The sequence below is a fragment of the Pholis gunnellus genome, assembly GCF_910591455.1.
Source record: "Pholis gunnellus genome assembly, chromosome: 12".
Taxonomy (NCBI): Eukaryota; Metazoa; Chordata; class Actinopteri; order Perciformes; family Pholidae; genus Pholis; species Pholis gunnellus.
Window position 1 is genome coordinate 19,065,082 of NC_136539.1, and position 15,325 is coordinate 19,080,406.

The 15,325-nt window shown below is 41.9% G+C and overlaps 1 protein-coding gene across 1 annotated transcript in view; it reads left to right on the plus strand.

The window, feature by feature from the left end:
• LOC306704205 (partitioning defective 3 homolog B-like) overlaps positions 1–10,149 on the plus strand; it is a gene marked incomplete at both ends in the record, with an annotated part of 170,855 nt that extends 160,706 nt beyond the window's left edge. The window contains 3 exons of the mRNA XM_079170456.1: positions 9,255–9,470; positions 9,676–9,786; positions 10,035–10,149. Of these exons, the coding sequence (XP_079026582.1) occupies positions 9,255–9,470; positions 9,676–9,786; positions 10,035–10,149 (442 nt within the window). The remainder of the gene's footprint in view (positions 1–9,254; positions 9,471–9,675; positions 9,787–10,034) is intronic.
• Positions 10,150–15,325: the final 5,176 nt, after the last annotated feature.

A 15,325-nucleotide genomic window follows, 5' to 3' on the forward strand; every position in this document is an offset into this window, starting at 1 on the left:
AGTCAAATTGAAGGCTTTTACAAGGACACAGCTGCAGTCACTACGACGTATTCGAGCTAACGTTTGCACGGTGAGCCGACGTTTTTGCTCGTGTGCTGTTTGCGATGCCAACCTAAAGATGTGTACTTTGTGGTCATTACTAGTAGTACGCCACCAACTTCTTCACTTCTGGTTCTTCCCCAGATTCGTGCTTAGTTCGATCATAGAGGTATAGTTCATAGATCACGACTTCAACTCTGAAGTTCTGCGTGTGCACATTTCATTGTGATTGGAGTTGATGTGCAACAGGCGAGGTGAGAGAGTCCGTGCATTGGAAGAGGAGCAGCAGTGACACGAACGTCTTCGGCCTCGGTGCCGTTTATCCGTCAGCTCATCTCTCACTCGACATGTCGACCACAATACATTTTTTTGAGAAGCCTCCTGCAGTAAATTGTCGGCCTCCGTGTGTTTTTGCCCGATAGCTTCATTGCTCAGTTTCCATTGGCATGGCCGTATTATGATGGGATGCGAAACACTCCAAATCCTCTTTGTTCTGCCCTCTCTGTGTTTCCGAGGCAACGGTCTCCCACCATCTGGAAGGCCTTCATCCCTCAGTTCCTCTCACTTTCCTCTAATGGCTTTCTCCTCTGTCCTTCTCCATCTCATTGTCTTTGAGTTTCTCTTTTTAGTTTGCCAGAGGTATTATTTTGTAACTTTTTAATGCTCTTATTTGATCCCCTCTCCTGTTTTCCACATTTCTCTCTGTGGCTTCGTCTCGTACTTTTCATTTCAAGTACTTACCGTATTACCGTTTTCTCTCATTTGCTCTCCTCTTTTTATCCTCCTGTGGTCATTTCCATCTCCTTCCCTGCTGGCGTTTTGCCTTTTTCTTTTTTTTTTTCTCTCTTAACACTTCAGCTGTGTTCTTTAATACAAGTGCTCTGTTCATGTGCAGCCTCACACACGTTCATACGCCAACACACACACACACATGGGCAAATCTGCAAATGTGTATGCTCACACACTTACATGCACAGGGGAATGTAATCATGTTAGTTTCCTGGACTAGTCAGTTTGTAATTCATGATATCCAGGTGGATAAATCATATTTGACAGAACTTTATTGACAAAGACAGATAGGAGCCCTTGAAAGGTGTTTAGTTTCATTCAAACGTGAACAGTATGAGCAAGCATCCGGTGAGTGTGTGTGTGTGTGTGTGTGTTCCGCTAAAGTAGGGCCCATTATTCTCAGCAGATGCTGACCTACAGCATGCCAGTCTCTCTGGAGGGCAGCACTTGTCTCTCTACTTTTTTTTCCTTCTCTTCTTCGCCGTTCCCCACCTCTCCACCATTACTTTTCTTTATTGTCCCTGCCTTCTCATTTTCTGCTCCTTCCTTCCTCCTCCTCCTCCTTTCATGTTTTCCTTCTGAGCTTCACAAGACGTCCATCTGGGAGGTTTAATCTCCGCTACCTGTAGTCCTATTTGTCATTCCTTTTTCATCAGCTTCCAAGTGTCTTTTCCCAGCGTCACGTTCCTCCATCTTATTGTCTTCTCCTCGTCTTCCCCCTCAATTTCCCCCCGCAGTGTCTCATTTGTTTACTTGACTGTCAGAACCTTGACTGTCATAAAAATGCCATTGAGACTGTGGCCGGAGGCATTATGTGTTTGGGTTGTCCGTCCAATCCGGTCTCATGACCAATTATTTCAGGAACAACTTGAGGGAATTTCTTCAAATTTGGAACAAACAATCCTCTTGGACTCAAGGATGAACCGATTAGATTTTGGCGGTCAAAGGTCTGGGCCACGTTTTGGGCCATAACTCAAGAATTCATATGCTTATTATGGAAACGACTCACACATGTCGAACAGCATAAAATGCTGAAGTGATGACATGATTTTGGACAGACATGGAAGCAGACCACAGCGTGACTGCTCGGTGGAAATTCTAGTTTTCTTTTATTGTGGTATTTCTTAAGGCACACATTTTCACACTCACAATTCTGATCCTCAAATAAAACGGCAGATAATAAATGTAGTGCACTATGTAGGAAATATGGAGACACAGCCCTTGTCATGTTCCTTCCTTCCTTCCTTCCTCCTCCTCCCCCTCTTCCTCCAGTCCCATCTGTCTCAGCCCTCTGCGGTCACACCTCTTTGTCTTCTGTTAACGCTGTCTCCTCGGTCTCTTTACATTCATCTCCCTTCTCTCTGTCCTTTGCTCTGTGCTATTATCGAGGAATACAGATGAAGATGTTAGTCTTTAGTGGCCTGCTCTTTGTCTGGAAACTTCTCCTTGGTTGTTTGTTTTGAACACAAATGTGCCCCTGCTGTGAAGTCCTCAGTGTTCACCTCTTTGGCACCAACAAAATTAGTATGCAGGTAAAAAAAAGCAAAGGATTGCGTCTGCGTCTTGCTTAAATAATCCCCAGTGAAATACTGCCTGATCGTTATTGTTTGCACACTCTTAACCCTCCATTTATCGGGTCTCACAGAGAATATTTGACTCTTTTTAAGCCTCTTGTTGATCTCGGTCACTAAACCAGTGCAACTTAATCATAATGTGGTGTGACACGCACGTACAAGTGTCACACAAGTACATGATTTCAATACAAATATTTACTGATTGTCGTTTTCATAACAAGCGGTGACATAAACAACCAATACTTCAAAATGACGCTGCACCACTTTTAGCATTCGTTTACTTTAACATGTCATAATCTGATCACTGCTACAATAGAAACCTTATTTCCAAAAGAAAGGTGTTGGTCATCAGCTGACTTGTTATTTTATTATGTGCGCTTACAAGTTACAAAAGGACTCTTTGATGAGTGGAAAATCAACTGCATGGGAGCCAGGGTGCTACTGTAGAGTTTAGATCGCACAAAAGCAGCTCTGTCCTGCTCCTTCATTTGTTTTAGGAAAGTTTACACTCCGGCAACTCCGGGCCAACTTGTGTTGGATAGAGTTACATTTGCCAAATTCATGGCTTTGCCCTAATCGTCAAATGATTTTCTTGTGTAAACAAATACACATTTTACCGCTAACTTCAGCTAGAGACAGCTTCTTTTGTTTAGTTCTGTGTGAAATGAAAAAAAAACAGGCTGATAAACTCAATATGTTCTGAGTGAGAATGGAAATCATAGCAACAGTATCACAACATAGCGTCTGAGATCTCATACTCTATATACACAACATGTGTGTGTTGCCAGTTGGTTGCCAGTTGGTTTTGAACGATGTTAAGAACGTTGTCGTCTTTTCGCATTGCATTGTGGGACATGTATGACGATAATTGTCCAGCTTTTTGCATACTGTAATATTCCACCCTAAATGGTATACGATTGACATATTATTGGTTTCATACTAAGGTTTCCGACATACTAAAAAAGCCCACATGCTGTTTTAGCGTACTAAATAGCATGTTAATATGGGATTTAATATAGTTTTAAGTGTATTTGTTAGGGCATGTTTGAACATGAAACGCTGCCCTCTATAACAGGCCTATTGAAAGATCCTGATGTCAGCTGTTATTAGCCCACATCAGTCATTAACTTAGCTTTGCTTTTACTGCAGTTGCAGGTTTATCAATGTCACCATATGGTTTGTCAAATGTACCAAATGGTAACGAGGGTTTGAATGTTATGTCTATGTATTTGGTATGCCCCCTAATCCTAGTTGATAATACCATTCCTTAGCCTTTGACCCCATCTTCTAAGTGTTTGATGGGAACTGATGGAGTATCATGTGACCCTAAGGGGTCAGGAGTCGAGGGAGATTTAGGGCTCTCTAACACACACACACACACACACACGAGCACCAACACAAACCACATTGACAGCTGAACCAACAGAATTCCATCTCTGACACGCACACACACACACACACACAGTATGTAACCACTTAACCATAAGTAGGAAAACAGCTTAGTGTCTTATTGGGCTTCTCCTAATAAAAACTCTCTCTGCTGCTTCGGGCGTTACTCTAAATGACTCAGCTCTGTTCTGTTAAGAGTTTGTTTTTTTCCCACTACTCGCAGTTAATACAGTTCCAGATGCCACGTACTGTACCTGTGCGGTTTGTTCACACAGCAGCTTTGTGTGCTTCAGCACAGTCCAAAAAACGACAACTGACAATCATGCTGAAAGCCTTCACTCTCTGCGTCGTGCTTTAAAATCTTAGTTAACTGCAAGAAAACAACAAAGAAAAGCCAATGATTTTTGGTAGTTATATTTTTTTTGCTACTATTCCATTCCACCACTGTTGTACATGCATACTGTGTTATGCCCTCATGTTTTTTTTCAAGATCCTCCAGAAAGAGCAGATGATATAATTGGATTTTTAAGCACTTTACAGCATAAATGTGCATATTCATAAGCAAAACCGTATTTCCTCTAAACTCATTTAGTGTTTAAAGCTTTATAGAGTTCATCACTCTACCAAATTGGTGAAGATAAAGCATTTGCTTAACTACTTTTATTATGTCCTGTTGTTATGAAAGGACATTAGGAAGTTGAGGATATAATTGACAGTATATTGATATACGTTCAAAACCAATATACAATGTAATTTGCCAAAAACAGGAGACGTGACGGCGGTTTCATTTTAATTCCAGTGCAATCCTTTCCTTAGATAGAAGATAAAGTATTTCTGCACTCTTCATTATTTTTCACTTAAGCTTTTATTGCCTCATTGTTTGGACTGCGATGCATCTGTGATTAAAGCTTCATAATGAAGTATCGCATTAGGAAGATGGAACTAAGTTAGACTCCGTTCAACTCCGGGGACATTACATCACAGCAGGCCCATTTTCACCAAACGACATTACGGCGGCAGTGGTGGAACCGTTTGAGCTATTAATCCGTTTTATTACCAGCCTGTCAAAATATCGTGACTCTCATTGACAAAGAATCTTGACGCTGTTGAATGCAATTTGAATATATGAAGTGTTTTCCCAACCTCAGACCTAAAATCGGTTTTAAATGGATATCAGCACAAGGTGAGGACTCGGCTCTATAAAGACTCATAAAGATATAACCGAATTAAAGCTGCATTAAATCTCCTCCTCTTTCTCCCGCTCCTCTTTCACTCACTTTGAGTAACGCTCTTTGCTTCCCCCTCTTTCTCCCTCCCTCCCTTTTCTTTCTCACCTCTTATAACCCTCCCCCCCCCCCCCCTCCCCTCTCATCTCAAAGTTTTCCTCTCTTCATATTTTGAGGCGGTGTTGTTTTTGTTTGTGCTTTAGTGTTTGGTTTTATTGAGACGATCCATCTCCGACGCGGCTGTCATTGACTCTCAGGAGTTTTTTAATGTGTTGTGTCACATCGCGACGTCTTGTCTCTCCTTCTTAAAGGTATTTGTGTCTCACTGAGACAGGCTGGGATGATCGATGGTTGCGTATACGTGTGCGTGTGTGTGTGTGTGTGTGTGTTTTTCCCGCTAGTATAACAGCTGTATCCAGCCCTTTTAGGAAGAGTTAGCAAAGTGCGTGTGTTTATGAGAGAAAGCGGCAGGTGCAGAGGACATATAACTCCTTGTTTCCTCAGAAATCCATCAGAAATCCCTTAAATACCAGAGAATTAAAAAAGGCTCACGTTACTCTCAATTACTGCCAGACCTGGAGAGAAATCTTTCAAATTATCTTTTCAAATATCTAACCTTTGCACTGAGTGCATCTAAGTCACTAACAATGCCAAAGAAGGTATCCCTGAACAGGTATTGCATAGTTGAATTTCACTTCAAACTGAGCCCCCGATGGCTTTCCTGTTCTGCTTGAAACGTTTTCAATTTTTTCGTTTTGCTTTGATTACTCTCTCAATTATGTTAAACTAGTTGTTGCATGTGCCAGAAAGCTGTTCTCATTCATTACATCTGTTTCTGTCTTTCTCTCTGTCGCTCTCTTACACACACACACACACACACACACACACACACACACACACACACACACACATGCATACACAAACAGACCACCAGCCTCCTCATTTGGTCTTAACTCCTCTCCAGCTGTGTGCCAATTTGCCTCCTCCAGAGTACGTGGGGTTTGGGTAGGGGGGGGGGGGGGGGGTGATTAGGAGCTAGTACTGCATTTGAGCTAAGGTTTGCACTGTGTGTGTGTGCGCGCGTGTGTGTGTGTGTGTTTGTGTGTGTGTGTGTGTGTGCCAGTAATGGGTTCCATCCTCATTACCCCTTAATCCCCAGCTGCTGTGCAGTGCTGACTGGGTTCCTGGAGAGAGAATTCCAAACTTGCCACCGGATTTACAGTGGATCCCCTAAAGATTCCCACTGGATTTCCACCCCATTCCCAATATGGCTACTCTCCGATGAAGGCTGCAACTAATTATTATTCCATTATCAATGACTCGGTGTAATATATATATATATATATATATATATATATATATATATATATATATACACTGTATATATATATTGACCAATCACATGTTCCTGAAAAGTATTTGATTGTAAAAAGTGCCCGTCACATTTTCTGTGCCAAATTTTTTAATTGCGAGTCAAAATTCAACAGCCCGAAAGTCATTCTTTTATAATGAAATAAAGCTGCAAAAGACCACTTCAAGTTACTGCAGGGAACTTTAAGTGGTTATGAAACAATTCAATGCTGATGCCTCTATATGACCTATAAGTAAGTAAATTAGACCGTCAGCCAGAGGATTGGTTATATCTTTATAGTTTTTCGTCATTCCTGTCATCGGGTCCAATCCCGCGTAAAATAAGACGAGACGATCGACGGCTCGTACGTCCACTAGAAACTCCTTCAGCTCAGACTTCAGCTGCTTCAGCTCCGGCAGCGAAGAAGCACAAATTGGTCTGAGCCATGCTACAGTAGGTAGTACAGCAGTTTATTAGATGTAACCACTGAAAGATCACACAGGTGAAGTAAAAGCTTGGTAATGAGGAACAATCACATTTTCCATGTGTCTTGTTAGGTGTCTCATCTGCCAAATTGTCTTTAAAAATGACAGACAGAATACTGGCCTTTTCTTATCCTCGTCTTGTTTCATTCCTCTTCACTCCACCCGTCACTTCATGGACTTTTTCTCTCTATTTACAGGTTCATCACTAATTATTGTTGTAGTTAGGTTTTTTTTATATCTACTGTAGTGTCCTAATAATTGATCGAAAGCCTAAAAGGTGCATATTAAACAGGTAATAGATAAGTGAAGCATGTGTTCACAAAAGCTGCCGATGACTCTTAATTACCTGTACATCTTTAGAGGCAACGTCTTCTTTTTCTTTGTGCCTACAGCTCCTTTATTGCCTTTTCCTCACCACTTCAACGCTCTTCTTATCCTTGCTTTTCATCTCCCCCCTATACTTGTCCTTTCCTCTCCTTACTTTCCATCTTATCTCTCTCCCTCCCTCCCCTGCCCTGCCTTCTTCACCTCCCCATCACCTCTCCACCGCTCTTATCTCTGCCTTGGTGACGTTATCGGTGCCAGGGGCCAAATTCTGAGTGACAGATTGACTGACTGATACGGCCAAAAGGTATACAGGCCCAGAGATAGCTAGCAAGCCATGCAGATTAGCCGGCAGGCAGACTTGTAGTCGTAAAGCCTCTAAAAGGAGAGCGAGCAGAGGCAGTCAGACACATGGACAGACGGGGCAGCTGGCAGACTTGCGTGTTGGTAGAAGAGAAGCAGACAAAACGGCTGTGGCTATCAAGACGGGAGACATTTGAGACATGTAGCTGATACGCATCACGCAGTCGGAGTGACTTACAATACGTGTAGCAGAATAAGTCGAAAACCAGAAGAGAGTTATAGGTTGACAGATGAGAGAAGCAGAAATGTAATGTGTGTGTGTGTGCGTGCGCGTGTGTGTGTGTGTGTGTGTCTCACGGCCGATATGGAGCCAGGAGGGGCAGAAGCAGACATCCCAAACATGATGGGCATGTAGTTAGTTATACACTCTCCGCCGCTGACCACCCAAATTGACACACACTGGCGTCAGCATGGAGACCACCAGCACTGTCTCTGTGTGTGTGTGTGTGTTCGTGTGTGTGTGTGTGTGTGTGTGTGTGTGATCTGTGCAAGTATTTATGAACATATCTGTGTTTGATTCAGTCTGGCTCTCCCGTGGTTGTGTGCACATTAACGTTTATCTCCAGGCAACAGGTCAACTCTGTGATTGGCTGGCGGCTGCGGAGCCCCGCCCACTCAGCTACGCATATCCACGATAAGTGTCATTAGGACACTCAGTGAGAGTAACATGCTCCCAACGCATTTATACAGAAGTACATGCTTCAGTACACATTATTGTTGAAGTATATTAATCCAAACTGTGAGTCAGTATCACTTTTATCAAAATTGAGAAAGTGCAGGATTTTTTAAATATATGCACACATTTAATCTAGAATGTTCTGTATGTTCGGAAACAAAGGAGCATAAATACATGAACAAAACACATCAATGATAGAAGGGAAAAGAGACGTAAAGGCAGATGGGTAGAATGAGGAAGGATGAAATGGATGAAGAAAATGTAGACAGATCAAATGTAATACCTCGTACTGTTAGCTATGTGGACGACACATGTTTGTGTACTTGCTTTCCACTGGGCACAAGACATGGATATCTATTGACAGGATTGTACTGGATTACCACAGCTGAGTGTGTGCGTGTGCGTGTGTGCGCGTGTGTGAACTGAGCCCTGTCCTTCTTAAAACTGTCACATGTCACTTATATTCTGTTGCTATGTGATCTTTGGCCGTTGTGCATCTCTCTCTCTCTCGCTCTCGATCCTTTCCCTCTCTCTCTCTCTCTCTCTCTCTCTGTCTCTTTCCCTCTCTCTCGCTCTCGCTGTCTCTCCAAAACAAATAGTTTTCAGCAGGTTTTCATGAATATTGAAGCCATTTAGTCAACAGAGAAGTTGGCAAAAACTGCAGCAGTAGTATTCTTTAGTTCTAATTCAAATACATGAAAAGAACGTCACAAACACAAAGTGAAGCATGATGTTCTCAGTGGCAGCATTTGTTTGACGATTAGTTTTATTGTGAGTGATTTCAGACAGAACGACTGAACTGCATTCATGTAGTAGTGTCTTGGAGGCAAGTCACAAAACAGTGTTGCCAATGCATCAAAATAATATGAATATGACTATCAACACAACAAAGTTCAGCCTTGGGAAGCTGTGGTTAAGGGAGTGAATGCACCTAATACCAAATACAACTAGTTTTCATCGTCTTGCATGTTAGACTTCTTAAAACTTTGTTTTCTTACGCCATCATTTGTTTCAAAATTGTGCCATTTCCTCTTCCAGACGAGGTCCGTTGGATGCGACTGACTACTCCATGCAGCCCTGGTCAGGTCATTACCCCGGACCGCCCCAGGCCCCACAGGGGTACCCTCAGTCCCCCTCCTACCCCAACCCCAACCCCCAGTCTGCCCCGTCTTACCCCGGCTACCCACCCGGTCCACCATACGCACGGCCAGGAGACCCTCGGGGCGTCGACCCCGGGTACTATCCCCACCCAAGGTAATTAAATGCATGGAAGTTGCTTTGATCCACGATGCTGTACACAGAGTTTAAACAGAGTAGTCTGACCGCTCAGCTCCTGTCCTCTTTTACGCAAATAGCTTTGTTCATTTGCCCGATTCAGCTTTCACTCATTCATAATTCACACCCGTCCTCACAGTCGTACTCGTATGATAATGGTGGACTTGTTGTTTTCTACTCCTAGCTCCCAGCAGAGAGGCCCCTTGCGGCAGGATGTTCCGCCGTCTCCTACCCCTCCACTTCGTGGACTACGGTACGACACTATGACGCGTGGAACCGCGGGTGGAGGTTACAGGTAGGGGGCGACTCGTGGATCAAGGTGTAAATTCTGAGACCTGAAATCCTCCCATTGTTTCATCAATTGTAACACCTGACGAGGGTTTTCAGATGTACCGAGTAGGAGAGAAACGGCATCTCAACGTACAAAATGAGTTATACAATTACAAAAGAAGCATCATTTTTTTGGAATATACTACATCAGTACATTTTAAGTGAGACCACAAAACCTCACTATGCCCTAAGAACATGTTTGATTGGTTACAGGCACCTGGTGGATCCCAGTGCAGACCAGTACGTCTATACTGGGGAGGGAGGGAGACAGCAACAGCAACACCAAACCAACCCAAGACAGAAGAATGCCATGACTGCAGCTGTGTAGACGAAGCAGGTCCAGAGATGAGCCGAATGCTAACTGCTCTGTGTTGTGCAGCTCTTCTGCTTGCGGTACTCCAATGAAATAAGAGTTGAAACCTCTTAATGGTGCGATTTGAATCACCATCACTATCAAACACTGTCTGCGCTGTTTGAAGTATATGGTAATAACACAGACAAGCAAGGTAAAGGAGGTTAATTACAGAGTGGCCGGCGTGAGGCATAATGTCTTGTTGTTTGAAGTCATTTAAATTGCTTTGAGTCTTCCCGCAGTATAAAATTAGCAGGGGTTTTACTTGTCACTGTGCTCTGATTAAGTCTTCTCTTTCAAGAAGAGCCACAAAGATAATTGGATCTGTTTAAATTAAGGCATACATACAGCTCGACACACTCTCATGTTCTGTACCTGGTTTTACTGCTGCAGCTCCACGAACAAGACAAAATATATGACACGTCACATTTTACTCTAGAATTATGTAAAAAAAAAACACATTATGGTCGTTGTGGTCTTGTGTCGCCATTCACAGAATTGAATGTAATTTTGTGCGATAAAGCCAAATTTATTCTTGAGACTGAAGCAGTTCGTGTTTAGAAAAAAGAGATTGTACAGCATTTAGTGTCCTCTTGAGTTGAGATTTAGAAGATGATGGAAAATGTGAGATGTCTGTTGGTAACGGCTGCTGAAACAAACAAGATGAAATCATCATAACGCTACAACTACAAAAAGATACTTCCTCTCAGTCAGATTAACATTAACTAGCAACATTGCACAGCTACAGTATTGAATGAAGTGCATTTTGAGACCTACAGTATTATCTCAACATGCGAAACAGGGAGAAAGCCACTCTACCAACCTTTATGGAAGTATAGATTACCTACTTGTGACTAGTCTAATATATCACCTACAGTATTGTTTTATTCAATTAAATATGGAAACATCTGAATACAGTGCTCTACAGCACAGTAGCGCACTGTATTATCTTCACTTGTAATAATATGTTTTTAATAATTCTACAATTGCCAAAATATTTCTCTCAGTAGAGATGAGAGACTTTAGTTCAGGACTATGTATAAACTGAATGTTTTACAGCATTTCTGACTGACCGTGTTCCTGCTGTAGAACCATCCCGTGATAAACACTTAGACCACAGCTGTAGAAGTCCTCAATCTCAGATTTGTCTTTGAATAGTCAAACGTATTCAAAAGGACCTCTGCTTGAGTGCATGTGACGCTCTTAGGTTACATTTTCACAGTCATCAGCACTCCTGTGTTTATTGCATCAATCCAGCGTTATTGGACTTTTTGTTTTTCCATCAAACATCCAATTCAGAGATAATCCCCTGCTTTAAAGAAAAGAAGCTGACGAGCACATCTTTCAAACTTCCATCAGAGCGCTAATATCACCCTTTTGAACCTTTGACATTCTGGAAGAAGCTCCGTTGAGAACAAGACGACCATTTTGTAACATTGCTGAGAGCTCCGGTTTAAGTGCAACCCAGCACATACCACAGATACACACACCAGAGCGAGATGATTCCAACGCTTCATTTTACGCAGTTAAAGATGTTTATTGCCGTCTCCCTCTCTAATGGAGGTGACTCAATTATCGGGTGAGAGCACACGATGTGATAGTGGTGCTTAAAAACGTGATCGACAGCATCGTTACACCATTGTCTCTTTTCTCTTTAAGGCTAAGAAATCTCCGCTCTCTTTCAAAAACTACGGACGGAGCCGCACCTAAACACACACCCTCAGTCGGTGGGAGTGTGTGATCCGGCTCCTCTGCTCTTAAAGTTAACCCGGCCCGCCGCCCGCCCTGCTTTTGCCCCTAAATGTTTATGCCTCGGAGACGTCCGTACTGTGAACCAGGCAGTTGTTTAGCTGACCTTTTCGCAGAGCTCCTCTTCCTCTGCGTTGTCTGTGTTATGCCATGTACTGTAGGATCTCTGTGACCGGATACCGAAGGGCTCGCAAGTCCCGTTGAAACCTTGAATTGAGCTTCAGAGTGCTCTTCTCAGTGCTGCACCGCGGTGTGTATCCATTTAGCCACTTACACAAACCATCAATTAAGTGGAACTAAAGAGTCACAGTCCAGCATCCTACACGTCCGTGTTTCACTCCACAAAGCACAGCAGCATTCATTTCAATGGAGATTAAATGTTTGAAATGACACTTCAGGATGAGGTGAGTCTGTTAATGGGACAGAGAATGAAATCCCGCTGATGTTAAAGCAATAATGAAGTCATTTGACTGAAGCCCGTGCAGACTCGAAACCATTTAATTTGCTTGTTTGTTTTGACGGACATGGATCCTGATTGGAATAAGGAAAGAAGGAGCTTTAAAGAATTTAGAAAAAGAAAGGAAGAAAATAGATAAGGAAAGACATAAGGAAGGAAGAATGAAGCGAGAGGACGTAGAGGGGAGAAAGAAGTAATAGACTGTCAGTAAACATGGAGGGAGGTGGAAGAAATGGGAAGAGCCCATGCAGAGGCCAGAGCATGTGTGGTCCACCGTGGTTTGATTCTTCAAAGAACAGAGCAGAGGAAAGAATGAAAGCTCATCGCTAGTTGTTCTGCAGTAGGAGGAGGCTCTGCAGTGAATGAATGTAGTGACTTTTGGAGTTTCTTACAAATGTCTTTTTCATGCTTTTGTCAGCATCGGTAACAAACTCCCAAATAAAACTGTGCAGGTGTGACTGAGAGTACAATGATAATAGCGCAGTTTGACCTGCTGGTCAAGTGCAGAGGAAGTGACACCACAATAGTTCAGACGCCCCTTTAGTGTTAACGTTAACAACAGTAGCAGACAGCAGGCTTTGAGTGATAGAGCCGAGCATTACCTCAGATGTGACAAGACTTTCTTAGGTCAAACAGTAAATGGCAGGTGACACACAATTAAATCAAAGTTTTATATTTTTAAACCGCTGGATCCGCAATATTTGTTAAAGGTGAAATGTATATAAATATCTTTTTTTAATGAAATATTGCCGCGCTGCAGAGATGTCTCGGCCTACATCCTGTTCCACAGACTTAATAAAACCAGAATGTGTTTTCAATGAAAAGGAGAATAATTATGTTAAAAATGATAATTTCTTCTAAAAATCGATTGCAATATCACTCAAAATAATACGATTTGTTCTTCTTTCAGCCCTAGTTGGCTTATGAATGTCTAATTAATTGTCAAAAAAGTTTGAACTGGAATTGAAGGGGAAAACAGTAACGTGATGGAAAAAAAGATACTCCCGGGACCTTAAAGGGTGATGAGTCATTACAACTAATAATCTACTTTGCTGCATAATATCTGTGATATGAACAGATGAACAAAAAGAGCTATGCTCATTAGCAAAGTAATTGTATTATAATTGTAGCTGCCTATGTCCTCCGGTACAAGTACGTAATGGAGCACCAAAGAAAACGACCGACTGGAGTCACTCGGAGGATTTTGGTGTCGTATCTCAAAAAGACAGAACTGTGTCTGGTGATGCTTTGCTGAGATGACATGAAGGTGAATCATTGTTACTCCTCTGATACTGGTACGCAATCCACATGTATGTTACTTCTTCAAATGTATGTTTTATGTAATTCTTTTCAATGATAATTAGTGTTTGTTGGTTGTGTTTGACCGTTGTTACCATGCTACGTATATCACTTCTTTCCTCAAATTCAGTCCGTGTAGTTTTTTTTTTCTCCGTTTTGTAAACATACAATCTGCTTTCAAATAATGAACTGTACAAGCAATTTTCAACGTGTTTTTTCTGAGAATGTGCGGAAAAGAGGATACATTTTGTCAGTTTGAGTAGCATGGTTAACATATCGAACAATGTGAATGTATGGCTCTTTGGTTTGTGGGCAGGACAGTCTTGAGTTGCACAAGCTGAAGGTACTAAGCAGTCTTCTGTTAACAGAGTCCTGGTTCTCCTGGTTCTCCTGGTTCTCCCTGTGAAGACACGAGTGTATGAAGGAGCCGACTAAACAACCTCTCTGCCTTAGAAGTATAACATTTTTTATTAAACCGATTGTATCCATAAACTCATTTATATAATGCAACAATAACAATGTTTTCTACTATTGCTCTCCTATATATTTATGTATATAACATCTTTTTCTACATTAAATATTCATTTTCAAACAGGATTTGCCAGACGATGTCGTACTTTAAATGTTTCAAACATGTCTTTTTTTTTGTTTGAAGCCACAATGCATGCCCAGCACATCTGCTAAGGTTAATTAAATATGAGTCAGGAGAAATTATTTCCCTCATGTCCCCCATTCCCTGCAAGGTGAATCATTAACATTGCCAACCCAATTTAGTCCATCATTTAAGCTGCTGATAAATTGTACCTTTGTGATAAGAGATAGATGTTGGCCCCTAAATTAATGCAAGACTAATTATCAATTAGAAAAAGAAGATAAGGTACACTGATTGCGGCACAAAGTTTTTTGTTAAGTTTCCCTGTCGTAGTGCCATCACATTGCTCGGTCATATCCCTCCGATTAATAAGCATTTAGTCACAGCTTGTGGCTTAAGGTGCTTTTTTTTTTTTTTTTTATCAGACACTGTGGGTGCAGGACTAGGCTGCAATCAGAGAAGTTAGTAGTAATGAGACACAGAGGCCAAGGGAACGTTTTATCAGTCAAGGCTTAATTAGCATATCCCAGACCTCTCGGCCAATGGGGAGAGGGAGAGGAAGTAATTAAATTCTCCTGAGTCGCTGCCAAGGTTTCATTTTGTGCACAGTGTTCAGTATGGATCTACAAAGTGTGTGTTTGTGTAGTTTGTGTAGTTTCAACATTCAATATTCTGATTATAATGGCTATTTAAGTCCTGCTGTTTGTGTTAATGCACGTGAGAGCTACAAAGTAGTTACAAAGATTAATTGCAGAGTGCTTCTGGACTCTTCTCTCCGTCTGAATCACACATGTCTCTGAAACGGAGCAAATTAAAAGAGCGTGGAACGACCGAGCGATAAAGGTTTAGCTCCGTCGCTATTCTTAGCCAGACTTTACATGCTTCTTTTAGAAGCTTGAAGCTTAATGTATTGTCTTGTTTCACCTTACAGTGTGGATGAGTCCTTATTTTTCTTACAAACTCACTTTACTAAAACTCAGACCGAGCAGAAACCTCCGGGGCTGAAAAATGAAGTTAAACAACAAAAACTGCAGTTCGAAAAAAGGAGTCAATCC